This window comes from Aspergillus affinis (assembly GCF_023601865.1).
Source record: "Aspergillus affinis strain CMG 70 chromosome Unknown NODE_173_length_57620_cov_92_129729, whole genome shotgun sequence".
In the NCBI taxonomy this organism is placed as follows: domain Eukaryota; kingdom Fungi; phylum Ascomycota; class Eurotiomycetes; order Eurotiales; family Aspergillaceae; genus Aspergillus; species Aspergillus affinis.
Genome location: NW_026515954.1, coordinates 34,316 through 57,620, shown reverse-complemented (window position 1 = coordinate 57,620; position 23,305 = coordinate 34,316). Strand labels below are relative to the sequence as shown.

Genomic DNA, 23,305 nt, shown 5'->3' with positions numbered 1-23,305 from the left:
TTGCACCCAAAACGGCTGAGTGTACTATAGCCTAGCAGCGTTAGTCTGAGAGTCGAAGGAACGAGCTTTAGAGCTGTTATTGCAAATGTAGATTGTAAGTTAGTAACTGCTGACAGTAACTGACTCAGATCAGTCTGGTCTAAAGGTCCCGTCTCGCTGTCGATTGTCAGGTCAAAAGCGAGTTTCACGGCTGCTGTCTGGAGCTGCACTGCGAGCTTTGCCCATATCCACCTCTCCAGATACGTGAACATGATGGGGATAGCCAGTTCCAACCCTAGCAAGAGTAGAATCCTATCCCACTCGAAGGTGCCTATGCCAATGTTAGCTGTAGCGTACGAGATTTCGGGTCAAATTACCATCATATATGTTTGTGTGTAACAGTATCCTAGTTTGGTTCACCGCGTAAGCTGACAGAATAGGCTTCGAGAGGATGCAAAAGGATAGAAACAGCCACGTAGACGTAGAGCTAGGTCCATCATGATCCCAGAGCATCTTGAATGGAATCTAGTAATTTTAGCCTCCCTCAATACATTGGTTTCTGCTTTCATACCCTTTTATGTCCACTTAAAACCTGGAACATTCGATCGAATACTCTGCCAGCCCATAATCCGGTTGATGTCAAATTAAGAGTGAATACTCTGTAATGGAGCTTCCACAACACGAGTATTGTGATTAAGATCGGTACAGTATAGTGGATCAGTGGCGATGTAGCAATCCAAGTGGTCCCAAGGGTAAGGTGTAGCTAAACGTAGTCAGTAAGCCCGCAGACCAATAGCGGAGGGCAGCAATACCATTTTGAGGTGTGGAAAGTCCATATTAGGTGTGGTTTATCGAAGAACGATTCTGGTAGTGTTAACGTATAATTCACACGAAATTTTTGGGTGGTTGTTCTTGGGCAACTAGGGGGACGGAAGCCAGGCTATATACACTGGCTCCTCCCTGACTTACGGTTTATTAAATCAATCATTACTAAATTTGCGGCGCTTATTGAATCATCTCCTGGCCATTAATCTGCATTTGTATTGTATTTGCTAAGTATCAAACTTTCGATCTTCGCAGCATGAACTGTTTGCATTATATTCTACTAACCAGAAAGTCCTAACATCTTACGCAAGATACATGAAGGTCCGTTCGCCCGTCAATAACCCAAACATTGCTCTAGGATATTTAAAGATATCGAACGAACTTTTCGTTCTTTCTCACTCTCTACCCCTATGTCGGTAAGACACCACCACAACACAATCTTTCCATTTGACTTTGCTCTTATGAGCTTGAAGCACTGGACAATTGGTTAGCTCAAATAATCCTTACAGATTATGTTCCAGTACTTACAGGGCTGACGGATAGTGCGTTACGAAGACTTTGCTCAAGCATAGGCTTCTTTGATTTTATTGTATATTCCCGAAACCAAGCGTGTAGCTCAGAGAATCTTAGTTTTCTTTCAGGCGCATAGAGGAGACGTTTGCAGATAAGTTCAGGATACGTGCCGTAGAAGCAAGACCCCTCTTCAGGTTTTGGGATGTTATTGCATCTGTTCATAAAGCTTGGGGTGCCTGAAGGCTGTCCCGGCATAACGTCTTCATCCAAAGGACCGCCGCTCGAATTATTGAGATAATTTGCTGGAGAAGATTCGGTACCTTCACAGTCCTTGTTTCTAACCTCCGCGTGGTCGACCCGCCAGCCACAGAGCTGCAACTGCGATACCTTGACAGAAAGCTGCCTGGTGTGATCAAAATTGATGGCATTATCCTCTTGACCCGCAAGCAGGAATGGTCTGCGTGAGCTCGCATGGGCATGAAGAGCATGAATCACATTTTCGATGAACCAGACAAATGATTTTAGACTGTGTTGCAGGGCGATAAGTAGTTGCATCAGACCTCCATTACTTATAGCTTTTGCTTGGCTCTGTATCATGTCACATCTTCCACAGGCCGAGAACAGTAGCTCTGCGTGCCGCACAGTGAACGGTTCCAAAGCCAACGACCACCTGTCCTTAAGGCTTGCAAGTATATTTGCGACGTCACTGAAGATCTCGACTATCATCCCATAGTTAGCAATATGCATGGAATCTATCATCACGCTGGTTCCCTTCATGGGGGCGAGAAGGTCCTCCAGTACAAATGCTGTATAGAGCCCATATCCTAAGATCTGCTGCAGGGCCTCTTCGTGGCCTTCTCCATTACTCCTACTTTGGCGATAGGCGCATAGAAAATTGGGCGCGCGGTTTAAAGTCGGCACAGGCATAATGCTGAAACAGGTCTTTGCGAGATGGATTGATGCCGGGGAAAAGCCGGAACAGGGGATTTCAACAATTGTCCATGCTAGCCAGCCTAGAATCGCCGCTATCAGAACGCCTGGCATGGAGGTTTCCCTTCTAGAAATAGCGTGGTGGACGGTGAGTCTGGTGTTGATGGAATCTTGGACATATAAACTGCAATGTTGGTCCGGGCACAAAAGGAAGAGACGGATGATAATCCCGACTAAAAGCCCGGTTTGGTCTTTGCCCATCAGTAGGCCATGTAGCTCCAAATGTAGATCCGGAGAAAGGTCCTGATGTTGTATTGGATTGGAGGATAGGTACCCTGAAAGAAACTTTTTCCATTCTGGGCTGATATAAAGCTGTTCAAGGAAATCACTGTTCCATGTTAGCCTTCAGAATAGTCCAAACCAAAAGAAAACAAACGAACAGAGCAAAACTTACCTCCCAGTCCAATCCATTGTAAATAGCTTGTAAAGTAACTCAATCAAGAAGTTTGGTCGCTTCTGGTGTTGTAAAAGCAAAGTAAAGAGCTCGATAAAAGAGATGAATCGGCAATATAATGCGAGATATTATGAGAGCCTATTTACAGTGACACTCCTCTGAATCTCCTACCTATGATACAATATAGCTTTTAAGTCAAATGTGAACCTTTGGCTTACTTCTGGTTTAATGAGTCTAGAGCTTGCAGGGATATAAACGAGTCTCAGGAATCGATGTTTTCCGAATTTGGTTCAACTGCAGGTATCGTCGGTCCCACAAAGAGACAGATCGTGTAAAAAAGCCCAGGCTGATCACTAGACTAACATCGTAGGTTACATCGCGCAGGTCACTAAGGGACGACAAGGAATGATCATACGTGGCCATCGAGATGAAAGGTGATTTGTCTCTAACCCAGTACCGTGCAATTTCCGATGCATTTAGCTTGATTATGAAACCGGAGACAGCGCGGCAACCTATATGGTCATGTAAGAATATTTCACAATTTATGAGGTATATGAAAGACTTGGATACTACCCCACGCTCCTGGCCACGGGCTGAAAATTGGCATTCGGTGGATGACCACATAGCTGAAAAGTGATAATGTGAGACATAATCAGAAAGCGAGTTATGGTCAAGAGCTCTGCCTGACGCCCTCCTTGATCCGGCAAAAATCTGCGTTGTGACCCCTTAAAGCACGCTTGTGTTTTTGGGTATTTACCCATATGTCTAAAAACCCAATCATATGGCCCGGGGAAACCGGCACATTTCACACCTGCTGTTAGTTTAGCTAGCGACCCACCAAAGTCTGTACTAGTCACAGCCCATTAAAACCAGTAAACAAACAAGGTTACTCCGAGAGTCCACCTTGGTCGTGGCCATCTCTCTGTTTATGTATCTCGAAAGGTCCTTCACTTGAAGCGAATTGGAGGCTCGAGGCAATTGGTATTGGCTATAGACAGACTAGCTAGCTTTATCCTGCAGCTTTTGGTTTTACCGGGCGTCTTGTTCTGCCTTGAGACCATCGCAATCCACATGCGTTGCAGTAGTTTTTTCCCCCGCTGGGACCCTTCCTCCACAAAGGGGTCTTTCGGGTCTTGCAGGAAGCGCATCCGTCCTTAGGCCCATGCTGCTTTATATTTAATTTTGTAGAAGACAAACGGGAGGAAGATGAAGACTCGGTACTCTGGCCTACAGGAACTACCGTCGTATTTTCTCCAAAGTCGGGGCCTAACAAAAATCACATTATCAATCAAGGACTGAGAGTTTGAGACGTGAATACGCACTTGCTTGAGGATGTTCAAATCTGATTCTCCATGCATCGAGGATGGTATATATTATCCCGCATTCTTTATCATCAAACGATGTGCGAATCTGATCAACAGATTCTTTCAATATGTCGAAGTGAACATGATTGAGCATCGACTTTAGAGCCGCCTCGTAGTCTGTAAAATACTGAGATTATTCTTCCCTTGACTGTGGTAGTCGTGGTCCTTACCGAGTCTTGTAACCAGTCTAGTCTTTTCTATCTGTAATGCCAAATCACCAGCGCAACGGTCGATGAGATACCTGGTAAGTACCTGGCAGGTATTTTCGGGCAGAAGGATAAATAATAACTTGCGATAGAGCTCAGTGTGGTATGTCCGGTTGAATGACGGGCGATGTTTTTTCGGAAACTCACAACCCTGAATCGGGTCATTCCAAATAGTTTGCTTCGCTCTCACATTTTTTGTGGCGCTCGGTGTGAGTAGAAAATGCTGATCTCGGGCTTTCTTAACCTGATGTGCTTGGATACTTGATATCTAAATGTATGTAAGTTGCTAGGTTATGTCGACATCCACATTACTTACAATAGACCCGTAGTTGCTAGCCTGTTCACAACAGCAACAGTTCAATACGGGATAGAGGTCATTATTGAGTGTCTTTCCCTGGAAAATTTTCGGTTGAAGATTGTTGTAGCAAATAGCACACAAGAACTGAGGAGTATAATTTCGAAACACGCACTCTCTGAGTGGATCGGTTGCTAAAATCTGGGAATTAACATCTCCTTGGATCTGGCCACATTCGCCGTTCCTTGTACCATACCTGTCAGGTCCATACCGTCCATGTAGTTCAAAATCGTCCTGATTGTTAGGATTCAGAACTGCTGCTATTCCTTGAAAAAATTCCAAGATTGTCTTTAGGAAAATTGACGGTATAACGTGGGCTAAATAGAGTTCTACAATTACATACTATACCACAAATGAAATAGAATACAGACCGGGGACAAATTTATCAGAGCGCGTTGGTAGACATACTAAAGACACTAAATGGGGCCGACGCTTATCCAATGTAACGCGGAACAAGGGACGACGGATTGGAGATGCTCGGACCTTGGCCGCAAAAGAGTGGATTAATTATACTGTTATCTCACGAACAGCAGTTCTGCTGACTGAGATCGTACATTCAAATACCAATATCCGTAACAGAATGAGCTACAGCTGACTTTTGCCCCGAGACAACCCGACTGTGATACATTAGCTTGGCATTTCTCCAACCATACAGCATATACTCACATCTGAAGTGACCCGGCAACCCCTTTTCTCAAGGCTTGACGCGCTGCAGCACAACCGACTAAAACCTCCTCTGAGCGCTTCCCAAGGTTTTTGACCATCAAATCTAGGCTATAGGCCTCAAATCCCTCTGCCCATGCCGCGATCACTTTCCTTGCTGGACTCTCAGAGTCGTTGAGATAGAGTCGTAAATCGTATACGTACTCTACTACCCTAACAAAACCCCGGCGTTCCATCTCTTTCTTATAGCAAAGCGGGAGGCTAAGTGAGCGACAATCTTCCCTATAGGCATTCTCCATTTCTCTGTGGAAAATGTGGAAATCACTACTGCCTGTAGGATCCTGGAGTTGAACAGTGCTGTCCCATATTTCTAACACACCATTAGGTGAGCAGCATCTAACAGTTTGGTTAGCTCACGAATTAAATTTACTAGGTTAGCTGCACCTGTAGGCTCCATCCAAGACACTAGCCAGGAGCCGAGGATTGCCTCCGAGTCCACCGACATGAACGAGGTCGACTTGTGAGAAGTGGGTGCACCAGTCCTGCTGTGTAATATCATCCAGTATAAACTCACAGTTTGGCGGTACCCTAGATTCTGTTCATTCAATTTGTCCTAGTAATTGAACATAGTACATACCACTCGTCCTGCATATGAACCAAATCGATTCCGGATACCTACACTGTTAGCACCCTACCACAAAAGGGGCGCAGAAAAGAATGACTTACCACTGACCATGGGTTCCTATCAGCTAAATTGTAAAATCAGCAGTTTACTAGAATTTAAGATGTTTCAGTAGATACATACCAAACTCAATAGCCCAGCGGCCAGTACCAGTTCGAATATCGAGCACTTTTTGAGGCCTACTGACAAGGGTCGGGCTTAACCGCCCCTTGAACAATTCATGACACAACCAAAACCATCGGTCTCCTAAGATGATTCACCATTCAGACCTAGATCATTGAAAGGGCTGCTCACCTTGTCGTTCTTGCTCTGTCTTTCAATTAAGAGGTCAGTTAATCTTCACACAATAACAGATATACGTACTATATCTACAGGCCAGGGGTGATGTGATCTAAAAGCAGTCGGGTAAAAGCGCCCACATAGATAATCAGTTTCGCAGAAAAAGGTATCCAAGGGTCCAAAGCTTCTGTTTATGGGTAAGATAACAGTAAAACAGAGAATGATAGCCGTGATATACTCAGCATCTTCGGCTATTGGATAGGGATCCATCATGTCCCGATTTTTAGTCTTTGAAAAACATAAATTCGATCGGGAACCTCTTTATAACTATTTTTTGGGCGTTGCTTCCAAATGCTATTACTCTCTGGCCCCAATTGACCCGCACTCTTGAGTCTTACGCAGCCCTAATGTTATTAAAATGGCAATACTGAAACGGGTAATGGCATTATATCTTATATCATTCTCTATTACCAGTATTCAAGCCCTGTCAATTCCTGGCCGCTTCAGGAATCGTAAGAACGGTTTGAGCTCTACAGCCCAGTTAGTCACTGATTGAAAGCTTGGTGCGGGTAATTACCTATGGATTCTGCTGTTGGAGCTCCCGGTAAAGGTTCTCCAGGTCCTCATTCATTTTGCGCGCCTTCACTGTACGATCTCTGAGTTCTTCAGAGAGCTTTAGTAATGTTAGAAGTCAACTCTTTACCGAAATTAGCTGGCATAAGCATACAGTCAGCCCAAGAACCTTCTTCCTTCTGCAAAAGATACAGGTGAGTTGTTCCTGAAATTGGATAATAGAGTAATTGTGGCCTTTGAAGATTATCAGGTGTAAGTCGATATAACAGTCATTACACAAAAAGGATTCAAAGAGCACTGCAGAGGGAGTATCCATGACCACAGTAGGCTAATTTTTGGGAAATAAGGCACGATGAATCTCTAATTTCCGGCTGTACCACAACGGTGATAGTATGTTTAAGTGCAAAAGAAAAATGTTGTGTTTTAGCGAAGGTGTGAGGACACATTTAAGGATTAACAGGTTCGAGAGGAACAGACTATGGGTGCCCAGACCTGAATACGGTTCCACACAACGTAACAAACAAACTTGATGCATGTGCCGTTGGCTCCAAAAGCGGATAGTTAGTTATTTGGGTACCTACCCAAATAACCAGAGAACCAATCAAGAGTACGGGGAAGCGGGATATATGACCCACAATGCCTCCGCACCAAATCTCTCATCTTAGTTAACCTTGTAAGGAAAGGAGAGAAGAGGGTAAGGAGGATGTGATATGGAAATACGAAGAAGGAAGCATCTTTATAATGAACCATTCTAGTTTTAAGGGCATCTTTAATGTCGATATCTCTCAATAAAGATAACTGCTACTCTGGAACATTGTAGTTTATGGCTAAGTGAATTGTTTGATACAGCAAGACAAATATACCCTCTTAATCCATTACATACAATTCAATATCGTACATATTGTACATTGCAGTGGGACACCACCCTTATACACTATGGTCTGACTTTCCCTTCTTTTCCTCATATATCATGTTATTGGAGCCTGATAGGATATCATTTCAGATCCTCTGGCACTGTGTTTGTTGAACGTTTCGTTTGGGCGCTGGTGGTGGTGCGCCTGGCTTTTTGACGCCAGTGGTGTCATATGCACCGCGTCCCATTTCGAATGTGGATAGAAGGGACAGAAGGTCAATGGTCGATCTAAAGGGGTCAATATTGGGCGGTCAATTATTCGGTGCTGCAAGGAAGCTGCACTTACTACGTGTTCAAGTGAAGAGATATATTGGGGAGGACTTGTGGGTATAGATGTCTTGTCGTTCGTTTCTGTACCTTCGCCCAGCACGTACTATAGCATTATTTATAAATATTAAATACCGGGGTTCAATACAGAGCCAAGGTAGTAGTACAGCGAATTCCCTAACCACATCCGGTAACAATAGGGGGCGGGGCATTCTTAGCGATAATATTACCGGCCGTAGCTGTGGGCTCCCTGCTTTTCCTGAATTGGACAATTCCTATTCACCAGATATGTGATGGCTGCATGCGAACCCCTGGAGAAGCTATCCCGTATTAGATCTCATGGGAAGCCATTCAATTGGTCAACCAATGTAAAGTAGGATTTTGTTTTTGTTGACTCGGTCTCATAGACGTCTTATCATGTTGCTTACGGTATATAATGGTCTATGAACCCTTTAGCCAGAGTCTTCTGTGATATCCTGGAGGATGAAGAGTATAGTGTTTAGCTTATCATCAGGATTCTCAAATATAAGACACGAATTGTGACGACCTATGAGATTATATATGACATCGAAAATAACCTTGACTTCATGAATACAAAGACATGTTACATTTTATGTAGAATAGACTATGCAAACAGTCTTGTCCAATGTAAACGAAAGCAAAATAACACAATCAAGGATGTCCCATACCCTCCTGACAACTAGAATCAAGATAATCACATATTCACACTGATTCTCTGCTGGATTCTGAATAAAATTGCAGCCGTCTGCTGTCGACCCGTTACTATCGTGTAAGTTTACTGGAATACGGCTAGATCGGAACATACCTGATTCCATAACCCCACTGGGATTATGTTATCTTGTTGGATTTTTACAGACAGAGCAGAATTCTTGCTTGCAAGGGAATTGCGCCTCATAGAAACCCTTCACTTCCACTTTCGTGCAATCACTAACAGTACATCGAATAAGACGGGGGCTGGGTTCCTGGTAGCCGCAACTGAATTTACAACGACTGTATAAACACATCCTGCAGAGCGGTCATATTAGCAAAATTAACGAAAAATATGTGGACTTCTCACGTCATTCGATAGTGCTAAGCAAAATCCTCCCGCAACAATCAGGTTAGGCGACAAAGTTATTCTGACAATTGAAGGTTTGACAAGACGTGATAGTGAATAGATGATAGCAAGTTGACAGAGGGGGAAAAGTAGTCGGACTATATACTGATTGACATCTAAGACAAGTAGGATCTAAGCCCATTCAGCTTCGTTTTCCCTTCGGAGTCTGACGAGGATCTAGCGCCCAGGGGCCAGAAGCGTCGCTTCAGTCGAGTCGCCTTATCTCCGGTCCCTATCTGTGCAACGATCGGCGCTCCAGACAATCTTCGGATATGCCCTGAGCGATCAAAACCAATATCATCAGGCGCAGTTTTGTACTCAGCGGTGTCTAGTTGGCCTACAACAGGGGGGATTAGTAGACGAGTTCTGCCCGAACGTAACACTTCACCGGAAGGGGGGAAACGGCAATCGGCACCTCATCAACGCCGAGACCTTGGTTCAACAGATTAAACGGCAGCTGAATGAGAATATCGATGATTGTACACCCATGGGAGGCTGTGGGGCATCTGGATAATAGGGATGGTCTTCTGATGGGACAGGAATCTTGGATTTTCAGATATGGAAACGTAGGAAGTACCGTGCTAGACTTTACGGAGACATTTCGAAGGTATATCATAGAACCGTGGCTTTTATGAAGGGTTGCTTATAGTATTCATTACCGCAATTATCAATACACAAGTGTAGAAGTCTGATCCACTTAACCGGCATGTTCTTGCAAATGCAATAGTTGCTTTCGTAAGTCATCCAAGCACGCGCCAAATGTTACAGAGGCACTTGTTGCTCCATCCCAACTGAGTTTGCCATAGAGCATAGATGTGCCCAGCTCTTCCTTGATTTCGCCTAACACATCGTCGGCACTTTGTATGGCAATATCAAACGTGTATTGGAAAGAATCCAAATTTCCATATTGCAAATGCCCCAACAGCATAAAAAACAGTCCCAAAAGTGAATATAGCTGGTATGTTTGTCCAAACTGGATAGGATCGAGCTTCTGGCTTAACCATTCTCCTATTAAAGTTGGGATTGTTTCGTGATAGCTGAGCAGTATGGTCTGTAGAGCCGACCGACTACTGTCAAAGCATGCCCGGCAGACTCTGCGGATCTCTTTTAGCAAGGAATTCAGGTCCTGCAAGAAGAATGTTGCTTGGACTTGTCGTGGGAGCACTAAACCACAGGCGACCTCGTGGCTCGCGCCGGAAAGTCGTCTTTCTCCGTAGTTGCAGATATGTTCAGTGGCCGTACAGACGGGAGCGAACGTGTCCGGTATATCCAACCTTGCTATGCACAATTTGGTGAACCCGATAGAATCTTTCGAGGCACAATTTTCCTGCCTTACAGCATGTAGGGCAAGCTTCACTAAGACTCCCATCACAGAAAATTCGGAAATATCTGCACCCCTAACTGTGTGATGCAGGTCCTCCATTACGCGGTAGGCGTTCTGGAAATTCATCGTGGAAACAATTACCTGCGTCGATATTGCAAGTCGTATCCCAACACCGGCGAGGAATATGGATGGATCGGTATTTTCAAGAAATGTCCTGGACACTTGCCGATTGAGTACTCGAAAGGAATGCTGGTTTATGTGATAGCCTGCCCTCCCAGAAAATCGACAAGACAAAAGGTCAGCTATTTCAGGCGCTAGGCCTGGGATGGCTTTGATAAGGTTTCTGAAAGTTTGTCAGTAAACTGCTATTATGCAGCTACTTGTGGTGAACCTACTGTATATTCTCACAAATCGAATTCTCCATTTAGAAAAAGAATATTCGATTTTAAGACTTGAATTGGGAGGCCTAGCTGAGAAAAGATCGAGGAACCGAATACTTACTATACAGCGTAGTTGTATGCATGTATCAGGCGGCGATTCAGACGTATAATGATATACTTTATATAGATACTGTGATGTTACTTGAGATAATTTCTCATTAGCTGAGCGTGGTCCATACACTCGTCTAGACTTCGTTCCTATACCTGATTCAAGTAACTCCGCAGGCTGGTTAGTCTCACGCAGCAGAATCAGCCATGATACATCCAAAGGCTCATCCTAATCAAACTAGAGACATACAAAGTGTTCTAGACCAGTACTAGGCTGATGCTGCGAGAGTATTATCTTACTGGACCGCTGGTGCAGAGTCAAATTATGCCTCATCATGTACGTTCCCCAACGCAGCAGGCTGTAGCAATCTCCGTCTCTTTTCTGTGAAATCTCTATTGCAACAAGACTACGAAGAAGTATGATAGAAGGATCCCGTTCCTTCAGCTGGGTACCACGCCAGCTATTTGGGCTGGGCTTTGCTGATCAATGGTTGCACGTCTTTGGTTGAGTATTATGGCATTATGCCCTGACTAAGATTGCTTCCTTGTCATTTCTAAGCACTCTGGTCATCTCTCATGACTACATGTACCACAACAGACGCTTCCACAAATCACTCCAGTCTCCTTCTCACATACACAACAAGGTCCTCTAAGAAGCATACGAGGTTTCCTTCCTACCCAACTATTTTTCGAGACATCTCTGGCCCCCCGATACGTTTTAGACTGTGACATCTTGTCGAAACCTCCTGCCGTTCACAAGTTCATACTATAGACCATTAGATAACGTCCCCTAGGTAACAAGCATTTCCATACCACTTTTTATGTGAGGTTGTTCTTCAAGAGGGCCTCCCTTTATAGAGTGATTCAAAATTTTCTTTTCCCAGTTAATCAATGCTCGGGAAGGTGTGTAAAGCAAACTTTACTCGACATATTTATGGGGAGGATATTTAGCTGCTTCGAGGTCAGGAAAGTACCTTTTCTTGAAAAAACGACGCAAGAGAGAGAAGAGGAAAAGACCGAATAGCACCAGCACGGGCAATAAGAATGTAAAAATGAAAATGTTCATCGTTGATACTATGTACATACCTTGTGACGGGACGTTTTAGGTTAGATATTCCCCTGAGGATCACTCCTTAAGTTTTGGACAGCACCCTTGAACGACGTTTGCGGTTGAGGACCCATCTTAGCCATCCAAGCCATACTGACTCTCGCCGCTCAGGCTCCATCGGAAGAGGGGGCGTATGACTGAATGATAGTAGAGCATCTGGCTCGCTTTCGAATCGGGTCAGAGCCTCAGGTCCGCCAGGCAAAGATTGCACCTCTTGATAACTGAGACTTTTGCTAGTAGTGCCAGCCAGAGAAATGCACAGAACGGTTATCGTTGCCTGCCGTAGCTGAGAGCGTTGTCCGTCGTAACGAGGTTCTACGCCCATAACACGGTGGACCTCCTGCAAATCAGTTTGCGTTGCATAAAGAAGATAAATATGCTCACCTCGAAAGGCGCTGGACAGGAAGCTGGATCCCCGTGTAAAGTTGATATTTCTGTAGCAGCTGGTTCCTGGGCCTGATCCCATGGCGGAGAGAGAAATCCGGTCTTTGGCGGCTCTATGTCGGTATGGTCTCGATTCGACTGTATGTAGAAGCCAGGATTCGACCTATGCGGAAACGCATCTTGGCTAGGAAAGCATCGCCATGGTATAGTTTGCGCAGAAGAGGCAGTACTTGGCTCTTGTAATCTTAAACAACCGAAATAAAATCTGATGTACGCAAAGAAATGTGACATATTTTGAGGAAACAATGAAGAAAGTAGATCACGAGAAAAATGGAAGAAGATGGCTAACAAAGAGAAATCTCTGCTAAATCAAATATCGGTTTATACTTACAACCTTTTTAAGTCCACTAATCTGATCTCCCTAGCCTCCCCTTTTCTTCGTAACCCCTGCGCGTAACTTAAGGTGATTCCAATCGGGACCTAGGGAATACCCGTATATCCTGGCTACTGCTGATTATTATCCTGTAAGCTTGCGTAAGCGTGGCTGAATGAAACATACCAGATCAAAAGACTACAGCAGATTTACTGATATCTTGTTTTGAAGTTTACATACAGGGCACCTCGACCAGTTGCAAGTACCTTCATATGACTTGGTTATCAACCCGGGGCAGTGATGAAAGTTACATGGAAAAATTTGCACATCGGGGTCCTGATAGCGGCACTTGTATTCAGTGTAAACTTGGTAACACATCTTTTCAAGGGAAACTTGTCAGCAGAAGCAGCGAATGATATTTAGGCTTACTCACGTCTGTCAATAATAGGAAGCAAGAATCTCAAAGGCAACCAGGTTGGATGAGAGTGTGTAGTCTTCTGATTTGAAGATTGACAAAGAGGTAGTTATTGGTAAGATATGAAAAGGCTAAGAAAATTTTAGTCGATAGAAAGAAAGATATGTGAATATATACTGGCTAATATGTGCGCTACGTGAAATCCAAGCTTGTTCAGCTTCGGCTTCATTACTGTTGATTCTAGACTTCAATGGACGGATTCGTACCCTCAATAAGCCTATTTTTCTTTTTATACACATATGCTGACCACACCCAAATTCACCTAGGACCGTCACCATAAAACGCCGTGTTAAGGAGACCTATAAACAGGTTAGCATAGTTACAACCTGTTGAGTTACCCCTACTACGAACGCCAGTTCTCATGCCGATCGTAGTTTTCCAACGCTTGATCTATTGTTGGAAAGTTTTTGGTAACGCTGGAGGCGCAGGCACCTGCTCGTTCCGAAGATCCGACTATAGGAGGTTAATGAAAGGTATTGTAACTGGACTATAGGAAACAAACCTACCTAGCACATTATTGACTCTGATCTCTCGTGAGGAAGTTGGTATGGTTGAAACAGGGGTTTCGATGATAATCACGGTAACCTTTGAGACGTGCATAGTGACTTTATGCAGAAATCTAACAAAGATGAAGGATTGCCCTGTTCCAACTTGCGGTGAGACTTTGGCAAGGCTATAATATTAATAGAATTGGTGAGATGGCTTCGCTTATCTCGGCAGTTGAACAAATAGGGGAATCTGAGACTCAGCTGTATCTAGTTTCGACTTTATTAGGTCAAAGATGATGATCTTCTCAACATGAAGTTGTGTTAATTTGACGGCATGCTGATCATTTTCTTCGAGTCGCTGTGCTGTTATGGACCCAGTGTGGCCACTTGGACTCGTCGACAATCCAGGTAGATCAGCTGGTATGTGGGTGGTTCACGCTCAGCCGGTCCGGGCCTTGGGGTAGATGCGGGGAACAGAAAGCGAATCCAAAAATAAGTAGTCTTGGCTTTGGCCAAATGGCCAAAGCCAAGACTTTAAAAAAATGGTTCGAGACTAAAGCGCGGGCCAAAGCGCAGGCCCACGGACCGCACTACGTTGCGGTGTCACCAGGAGAAGGTTGTCCTTTCTTTCATCCAACCCGTTTTTTGCTCAACAACTATCGCAACATGTCACAAGAAGACATAAGGCGAGCCGTGCAACTTCTCGTGCAGGCACCTGACGATGCTCTTTTCGCTGTGAGAGCCGAACTCCTAGCCGCTTTTATCGGATTAAAGAAACGTCTCCGATTATCTTCGGATCGATGTATCGAGATACTCGACTCTCTCTCGGCTAAGACGGATGAAATCAAGGAAAAGCAGGCCGACGTGGCTAGAGTTATTGGCGAAGTATCATCAAGACAAGCAGATGTCCGCCTTCAGCATATTTACGCAGAACAACCTGGAGGGAAAGGGTTTGAGTGCCGTGCTCGAGCGATATTTGCATACCGTTCTTTAGGATTCGAGTTTGAAGAATACACGATAAGGCAACGCGGTACATCCCGAGTTACAGAACTTGCTTCAGACATTCGAAAGGCCGATGATAGGAGTTCCGGACACGTCCAGGAGTTTCTCAGGGAAAAGGGACTAGAAAATGACGGGCCCAGTAAAAAGGCAGTTTGCTTTGCCATTAAAATACTGGTTCTTGAGAAAACCTTTGGGAACTGCGGTATCTCGTGGTTGGTGTCATTCATATTTTCCAAGATTCGAAACTTGCCTTACCTTTCTCTCCCTGATATCTGTCATCTGCTCTCACAACGTGACGGCGACTACTCAAATCTTGGGGAATTGGCCTCATCGTTTTCAAATCTTATTCGGGCCAGTCAGCAGCAGTATGATGGTGAGTTTCTCTAGGCACTTGAAATTACAACGCTCATATGTCGTTTGGTGCAGCATTTGTTAATAGTCCAGACGGGATTAGTCATGATTCCGATCAGGACCGATCGGAGTGCTTGACGGAGGATCAGCCGATAAGCGATTTACCAGCCGAAACGGATGGGCTGGAGGCATCTATTGAGCAAAACCAAGCTTCTACGGTTGATCTTTTGGCCTCCTCGTCACAAAGTGACATATCCGTTCGAAGCTCGAGGTCGTCACGGAGCTCAAACACCACGCCCACACCTGAGTGCTCGAATTCGGATACCCCCGATGTCCCTTCGCTGCATGATCAAGTTCTTGAATGTAGACTTGCAAGCGACCGCGGTCAAACGAGTAAACCAGGTCGGATAGCCCGTGCTGATGATGATGGAGAGGGGCCTGAGCTTCGTCCGTCGAAAAGGAGAAGAATATTATCATATTCTCAGACACAGAACGTACGGGTAACTATTACGCTCTTTCAGAAAGCAATAACGGCTGACTGAGTCCTAGCAGCCCCCGAGTATAGGTTCACGATCGCCGATAATCCCTTCGAACGCTCCTACACCAGCCCATGCGTACTCCGACGGGTTGAATAGCCATCCTCACGCACGATGGAGGCCCTCGTACATGGTCGAAACACCAATAGGTTCTCGGCAATATCCGCCGTCCAACACGAATTTTTGGTCCGTTGTTGATGACAGGGCCATCGACGGATCGAGTTCACCCAATCAATCTGGCCCAATACCCGACACAAGCAATGTACCCTATGGTCTATTAGCTATGTCTGAACAGCACGTTCAACCATTTGTTCATTCCAACGAGGAATATGATCCACAAGCAGTACAGCCGTCACCTTCTAGTGCCTTCCCCTGCTATTCTACTGAACAGAATGTTGCACAGGCTAACTCTGTGGGCCAACCTCACCATGAAGGTCATGCTTATTCTCTTCATGGCCAGCGTGCATCCAGCAGGATGGATCAAATTCAGTCTTTCCCCGTTGGCAACTATGCTTCTCTGCCTTCAGCAGCCACACAGGCACAGGAAAACCACCAGTTGGTTCAAGCTCTTCGGTCTAGCGTGCAAGCGCAGATTCTAGAAAGCTCTGTAGCCGAGGGGAGGCGGGATTCATATTGGGAAAGTTTAACAAACAACCGCTCATTTCGGATATTGGAACCCGACCCATGTGAAGACCAATTCGAACAATCGTCTAATTGGACGCAGTCAGTTGCTCTTGATCCCGTCAATTTCTTAGAATACCTGCCCACTACAGCGCCCGCTGAGTCTCTACCCCTCGACCCCGTCAATTTCTTGGATTATCTGCCCACCACAGCGCCCGCTGAGTCTCTGCCCCTCGACCCCGTCAATTTCTTGGATTACCTGCCTACTACAGCGCCCGCTGAGTCTCTACCCCTCGATCCTGTCAATTTCTTGGATTATCTTTCTGGTTCAACATCTAACCAATCGTTTCAAACAAGGGGGTTAAACATCACTTTGACAGATCCGTCCATGGTTGAAGCGCAGCAGTGGGCTTTTCCAAAAACTGCAGTCCATTCGTCAAGCTCCCCTGTTAATCAGTTGTAGCTAGAGTTCAAATAATAAAGGCCTGCAGTGGATTATTTAGCGGAAACATTCCAGGCTACCCGTTAAATATAATATAAGCAAACAATGACGCTCAGAACTTTGACATCAACACCATAATGCGGAATTATGAAAAGACTACGGCACTAGCCTCAAGTTTTCTTTTCTTCGGGTATGACAACAAGTAAGAAATCCAAATCCCCACCCCACGGTTGGTCCATTGTCAACCGCATGAAATCAAATGGCATTAGGGTTGTATCTCCCACTACGATTCCGTTCTTGTCGATACTAAGTGGGAAGAAAAGATTATCAAGGCCCTGCTTTTTCTCGATGACAATGTTTCCTGATACCCTCCATAGCGTAAATCCCTAGGGCGCATAAGCGACTCGTGCCTCATATGTATAAGGGATGGTAATATACCGCTTTCTCAAGGCTCAGTTCTTTCAGTAGTGGCTTTAGAACGTTGAAACGGTTCTCATCTGTGCATCTGGACATGTTTTGATTTACCGCCTCGACTTGAGCTGAGGTGAACCATTTCGCGATCGATTGGAGATATTCGGACGCCCGTGGAGACAGCGAATTTGACATCTAAATAGCGCGAATATTAGCAACATGTATCGAAGCGCCATCAACTGTGAAAATCCCCGGTAGTACTAACATCAACCTGCTTTGAGCGTACACAGAAAATCAATGAAGGAGACTTGGTTATGACTGAAATGAGGGGCCCGAGGGGCAATAATCCGCAGCACTTTGAAGGGTGTGCAGAATCCGACCGCCTACCCCTTTATGGTTAGTACGTTGCTGCCCAAAAGAGATGGGGCGAGCAGTCACCTGATTGAGTTCGGAACTTTTTATCCTAAGTATATTTCAGAAGCAGACAATGCGATTTTACTGATCTCCCAAACAGTGAAGGATCCAAGTATGCGCTGAATTAAAAAAAAAAAAAAAAAAAAAATGCCAAGTGACTTGGTTGGCTACCATCGTGCACGCTCTCAAGTGATCGTTCTAGTTGGATACACTAGCGTTTATTGGGAGGCCACGGGTAGGCCGGGCATCACTACCTGTCGGCGCCTATGGTGTCCTTCCCACTGACCTATCACCCAGATTTTTTCTTCACGCTGTGATACGAATCTATGAGATTACGTGATCTAGCGGCTTGGCCCGCACACTCGAACCCCTGAGGAACTTACCCCTTTATCTATCATAGAAGAAGAAGAGATTAATCGTCATGGAAGAGAATTAAAGAGCCCTATCATTCAAAAGGCATTCGCTCCTTAGTAGGCTACGTGCGTGTACTGTCATTCTGACCTCCTTCCCCTGTGCATTTCATAACACGCTGTTTTCATCGGCATCCATGGAAGGGCTTTGTGGAAATTGTAGATTGAGTGGACAATTCCAAATCATTTACAAGCTGCCCAAAATCAAGGTGCTAAGGGCATTCACGTATAATTGCGGCTGTATTTTCCATTTCCTGAACCATGATATGCTTAGCTGATCCACAGTTCTGGATAACTAGCGGTCCGACTATGTATATTATAGACACTGTATTTTTCATTCTGAAATATCGCAATACCCAGTATTCCAGGAATCACTCAGAGCACTTCACTCGTCCGACGATTTGTTATCTCTTTCCTGGTACAATACATGGCCAGTATAGCGCCCCTGTTCATCGTGGTAGATATGAGCTGTCTGGGCCTTGTTGTTCTTGAACTGTTCCTCAGTTGCAAATAGTGCAGTGGCGTGCGGCTTGAGGTCGGTATGACTCGTGTGCGATGGATTTCTGCGATAAACGAAGTCAATATTTGTGAAATCCACTTAAGCACAGATATAATTGCTATACTTACTTGAGAATAGCGATGGTAAAGTGCGCTAAATCAGACTTCTGGGAGGCGTCTTCAATGAGACTGAGGGTGAGATTGCGCAAAGAAGGATTACGAATTCGTTGTGTGAACTTGACAAGATTTCGAGGAATGGGAGACATGTTGAAGGAAACTTTGCTGGATATTTAATACAGATTATATAGAAGTCCACGCGCGGTAATCTCTGTAGACTTCAATGCGTTTTCAGAGGAGAGCAGGTGCTGATTTATATATTTTGCTTGAAACTTCGTGAGCCTTCTTTTGCGCCACTATATTGTAGAACTATTAGAACCAGCATTTTTCGATTCTTTGAGAGTGCATAAGCGCTCGTTTCATTAGCTTTGGTTCAGTATCGCTCTCTATTCATTTGCTGCGACAAAGTATTGGGCGCTTCTATAAATCGTGTGATTGGCTGCTGTTCGCGGGGTTTAGACCTCGTCGTGTTGCTTTTTTGGGCACTCATGTTACCGGCAAACCCGCCAAGAACCCGAAACTCCGTATCTTACGGTAATATACGTGAAATATCAGGATACTAACATGTGCAGGCGTGTCATATATGTATACGTTACTCCAACCCACGATTTGGCGAGGTCTAGCGGGGTAGCTGCTCACGTCATCCAATCTAGGGGCGTGTCGCACTCCGACATGACCTGGACTCTGGAATATGATTCAACACAATGTGCACTGACGATATCTTCTTAATTAAATGTCGAGCACTTGGATACTCTTAAGACGCCCTGTCGCGTCGAGGAACATCCTGCAACTTCACATTGTGGCAAGGTCTATGTTCACCCATCCAGGCCCGGGTCAGATGGATCATCTTTACACTTCTACTGTTGACGCGGAACCACTTTATCGCTACCGACAAGGTGGCTATCACCCAGTCGCTCTAGGAGATCGCCTGAAAGCTGGAAGGTATAAGGTGCTGCATAAACTAGGATGGGGAGGTTACTCGACAGTTTGGGCAGCGAGAGACCAAAGGTTGTGTAAAATGTGTTACTCGTGATACTTCCAGCTGACTGCTTCTTTGCAGGGAAGAGAGTTATGTTGCTCTCAAAATTTCTATTGCAGAAAGGGAACATGACGGGAAAACGCGAGAGCTCCAAATTATGAAGGAATTGGCATCTCATCATCCTCGTCCCAAACATACGGTGCATTTGCTCGATGACTTCGATATAAGGGGCCCAAATGGATCTCATAAATGTCTAGTTTATGAGCTTCTAGGGCCTAATATCCCGGACACAATTGATGCACACTTCCCTGGTGGAAGATTGCCTGGGAAGCTTGCCAAAGTCATTGCCAAGCAAGCTCTTATCGGGCTTGATAGTCTGCACCAACAAAGTATTGGGCATGGAGGTAGGTCACTCTTGAAATCACTTTGAACAATTCTCACCAATATAGATCTACATACCCGCAATCTGGCCTTCACTATGCCGTCCGTAGATGATTTGACTGAAGAAGAGTTTACAGAGATGCTAGGAAAACCAGAAATTGGCTATGTCCGAAAGAGCGATGGAAAAAGCCTAGAGCCTGGCATACCCGAATATATCCTCAGGCCCACCTCATACCAGACATATTATCGGAATCTGTCCCAGTCAATCAAGATCATCGACTTTGGAGGAGCATTTTTACGCACTACAGTTCCGCAAACTTTACACACCCCTCTACCGGTTCGGGCACCCGAAATCATATTTCAAGATCACATTGATTATCATGTAGACTTGTGGAGCATGGGCTGTATGGTAGGTAAAATTATCCGAGGCTAAAGGTTATACAATAGTTAACTTATGGGTATGGCAGCTTTTTGAACTTTTTGTTGGCCAGCCACCATTTGACACATTTTTTCTAACACCGAGGATTCTCGTTGGTCAAATGTTAGAGATAGCAAATGACGACTTACCTGAGAGATGGCAAGGTATTTGGGATACGATGAATGCAGGGGATAACGAAATTACAGAAAGCACGGGGCTCAACTTGCAGGAATGGCTGGAAGAAGTGTACTTTGATTGTGCGCTGAGGCCCGATTTGACAAGAGAGGACATAGCGAGGCTGGGGCAAATTATCGGAAGATTATTGCGGTTTGAGCCGTCAACAAGAGCGTCAGCGAGAGAGGTTCTAGATGACCCTTGGTTCAATGAATAAATAGTCTATGACAGAGACACTGTGTGTTAGGGAGGGAAGACGAGGACTTATTCTCAGTCGACTGTACCTAGGAACTTCATGCTAAGGCATCTTCACCGCCGAAAAGCACCAGTCAACGAAAATAACCAAGAAAACCAGGAACAAAGGCTGTAAGATAAATTATGTCGCGAGTAAAGAAGGTATTTTGACTTGAAATTGGGTGGGAGGCATGGCGGGGCAGATGCTGGAACCCACTGATGCCCGAGCCGATAGCACTATCACGTGAACAAATTTCGGAAGTACACTGTTCCGACATTCACATCTAAACCTGGGGCTCCCCAAGTATGCCTCAAGCCTGTCTCCCTCGATTTGTTGCGTCTACACTCTTTCGTTTTCAGTAGATGATGTCTGACCTGTCCTTCGCCTCGGAAATCTTTGAACGCTGAACTTGCCGCTCGAGTTAAATTCCACTTAGATGATAGAGTCAGCTTTAACAATCATGCTAACGCCCTTGAACCCGATCAGATTGACCTATCCCAACCGAGCGAATCGTCGACCTCCTGCCGTTCCAGACCGGACTCAATGTTGTATACGCTATGTCAGTAGTGATTCGGGTACCCTCATTATATCAGTCGCGTACAGATCTCCTCATAAGTTAATGGTCGAGAACTTTCGCCCTGGGCTGCGACCGATGCGTTTCTAGGAAGAGGTGGTCAGGCCCAACCCCGTCCCTACGGAAGAATCCAAAAAATTGAGATACAATACAACCCGGCTAATGGGCTTCGGTGGCAGCCAAAGAATTCCATGTAATAATATAGGAAAGACTCGAATACTCCTATTTAACAAACGGAGTGGCGGTAGTTCTGTTGCAAGTCCCTTATAATAACCCGACCGCTTTGTAATACTACCTCTGCGAATCCAACATAAAATTCAATCCCGAGTTTATCGTTCGTCTATCCATTCTCGCTCACGCTGATCCGATAGTCATCAGGAATATCTTCATACCACTTCTGTTGCTGCATTTTACCTGCAAAGATGATTTGTGGAGGTAAAACAACGCCTGCGGCGCTGATCGTGATGATCGCCGTGACCTATTCTCGATTGCCTGCTTGCATTGATCTTGCATTGCTTTCTCGTGATTCTGCGTCGCATACAGCCTTTGCAGTAGAGGCAACCCCCATTTGGAAACCAGTCTTATCCATATTATAATTATCCTGTTCAAGAATCCCATATTTTTGTATGGTATTCTGCACCGATTCGAACCAGCGTTTTATAATCTTGGGGTCCTCGCATTTCGCTCGTTGGTAATCGTATCGCCTCGTGTATTTTGACTGCAATTCAGCTTCGTGGCGGTTGATGAATCGGTTGACCCAGCGATATCTTATAAAGGCGTTATTCGGAGCGGAAGGCTTCAATTTCGCGGCAAGGAGTATCTCTGCGAGATAGCGGACTTTTTCAATAGTAAGAGGGTATCCACGAGAGGCCATATCGAGGATCTTTCGCTTCAACACTAATTCATTATTATTAGAGACCTTCCTGCAATTCGCCTCTGTTTCGTTGCGCAATTTGATTCCTTTCAAGCGACCTTATAGAGTGCTTATTTTGACCTTAAAATCGGCCGCGCAGGCCTGTTTAGAGGATAACTGGCCTCTTTGAAAGGCCTCAGTAGCGAGCGCTAACCTCCTATCTCGAGATAGGCCTTCCATACTGTTGAATTGCCTCGTTTTTGATAAAATGGTTGAAAATTGAGCGTTCTGATAAGAAGCGGCAGTTCGGTTGTCCGATTACATTACTTCCAGCAGCCGCATATTACTAACGGAAGAAAAAAATTTCCAAAGGTCCTCCATAGGATCAGGGGCGACGGTTTCGACACTTCGACTACAGGCACGGATAGTCAAGGTGTCAATTCCTTGCCCCTGCTGGGAATCGAACCCAGTAACTCCTCCGAAATGTGCTAGCATATTACCACTAGACCAACGGTGCCTTATTACATAACATACGTTTAGGCGGTGAACTCTGGCTCAAAAATATGACTAACTAACTAGCCGTAGTTGAGCCGACCCACCCACCCACCGCCTTCCACCTCAACCACGGCTAACTAACAAACAAAATTACACCCGGACCGAAGAAACTTCAATGACTTTCAGCTCAATCCAACTCAATCCATCCAGATCTATCCAAATCCAAAAATTCCCAGGTATTTCCTCCTCTATCCGCCAAATTCAAGTCCAATCCAAAGATACGGGCCTTGAATCCAGCATCATTCAGCTGGAACGCCGACTTAACCTCTATGCTAATTTGAAAAAGAACAAACAACCCATTATGCCTTCTTCACGCCTGACTGCAGACGAGGCTGTAAGTAAACTTGTCAAGTTCTCTACGCTCACGCACCACCGAACCTATCTCAAAGATTCGGAACAAAAGTGAGTTGACGAAGCATTTCAACTCCTTACGAATGGACGACCTCCAGCTAGCTCAAAAGGGGCCAAGCAAAAAACAGCCTACCTTGAAATCCAGCGCAACATAAGAAAGAAGTTTGGTGATACTGGAGTCGTTTTATTCGAGTCGCTTTTGGAAGTGTTAACCAACCTATTC

General features: G+C 45.1%; 6 protein-coding genes across 6 annotated transcripts; 2 read left to right on the top strand and 4 right to left on the bottom strand.

Annotated features, from left to right (window-relative positions):
* Positions 1-24: 24 nt before the first annotated feature.
* On the bottom strand, positions 25-2,718 carry KD926_003180 (uncharacterized protein; the record flags this gene model as incomplete). The annotated part of the gene is made up of 6 exons (XM_053094639.1): positions 25-65; positions 125-310; positions 357-504; positions 1,187-1,279; positions 1,333-2,635; positions 2,702-2,718. The coding sequence occupies 6 exons, from the start codon at positions 2,716-2,718 to the stop codon at positions 25-27; spliced, it is 1,788 nt and encodes a 595-aa protein (XP_052950621.1).
* Positions 2,719-5,182: 2,464 nt separating this feature from the next.
* Positions 5,183-6,523, bottom strand: KD926_003179 (class I SAM-dependent methyltransferase; the record flags this gene model as incomplete). The annotated part of the gene is made up of 8 exons (XM_053094638.1): positions 5,183-5,243; positions 5,293-5,685; positions 5,734-5,877; positions 5,927-5,964; positions 6,016-6,038; positions 6,095-6,179; positions 6,266-6,280; positions 6,335-6,523. The coding sequence occupies 8 exons, from the start codon at positions 6,521-6,523 to the stop codon at positions 5,183-5,185; spliced, it is 948 nt and encodes a 315-aa protein (XP_052950620.1).
* A 7,903-nt stretch (positions 6,524-14,426) lies between these two features.
* Positions 14,427-16,733, top strand: KD926_003178 (uncharacterized protein; the record flags this gene model as incomplete). Its single annotated transcript, XM_053094637.1, has 3 exons — positions 14,427-15,135; positions 15,189-15,613; positions 15,666-16,733. The coding sequence occupies 3 exons, from the start codon at positions 14,427-14,429 to the stop codon at positions 16,731-16,733; spliced, it is 2,202 nt and encodes a 733-aa protein (XP_052950619.1).
* Positions 16,734-18,332: 1,599 nt separating this feature from the next.
* On the bottom strand, positions 18,333-18,711 carry KD926_003177 (uncharacterized protein; the record flags this gene model as incomplete). Its single annotated transcript, XM_053094636.1, has 2 exons — positions 18,333-18,510; positions 18,575-18,711. 2 exons carry the CDS (start codon positions 18,709-18,711, stop codon positions 18,333-18,335), a joined length of 315 nt encoding a protein of 104 aa, XP_052950618.1.
* A 689-nt stretch (positions 18,712-19,400) lies between these two features.
* Positions 19,401-20,731, top strand: KD926_003176 (protein kinase; the record flags this gene model as incomplete). The annotated part of the gene is made up of 4 exons (XM_053094635.1): positions 19,401-19,504; positions 19,623-19,945; positions 19,991-20,331; positions 20,390-20,731. The coding sequence occupies 4 exons, from the start codon at positions 19,401-19,403 to the stop codon at positions 20,729-20,731; spliced, it is 1,110 nt and encodes a 369-aa protein (XP_052950617.1).
* A 932-nt stretch (positions 20,732-21,663) lies between these two features.
* KD926_003175 (uncharacterized protein) lies at positions 21,664-22,197 on the bottom strand (the record flags this gene model as incomplete). Its single annotated transcript, XM_053094633.1, has 2 exons — positions 21,664-21,801; positions 21,865-22,197. 2 exons carry the CDS (start codon positions 22,195-22,197, stop codon positions 21,664-21,666), a joined length of 471 nt encoding a protein of 156 aa, XP_052950616.1.
* Between the last annotated feature and the right edge of the window lie 1,108 nt (positions 22,198-23,305).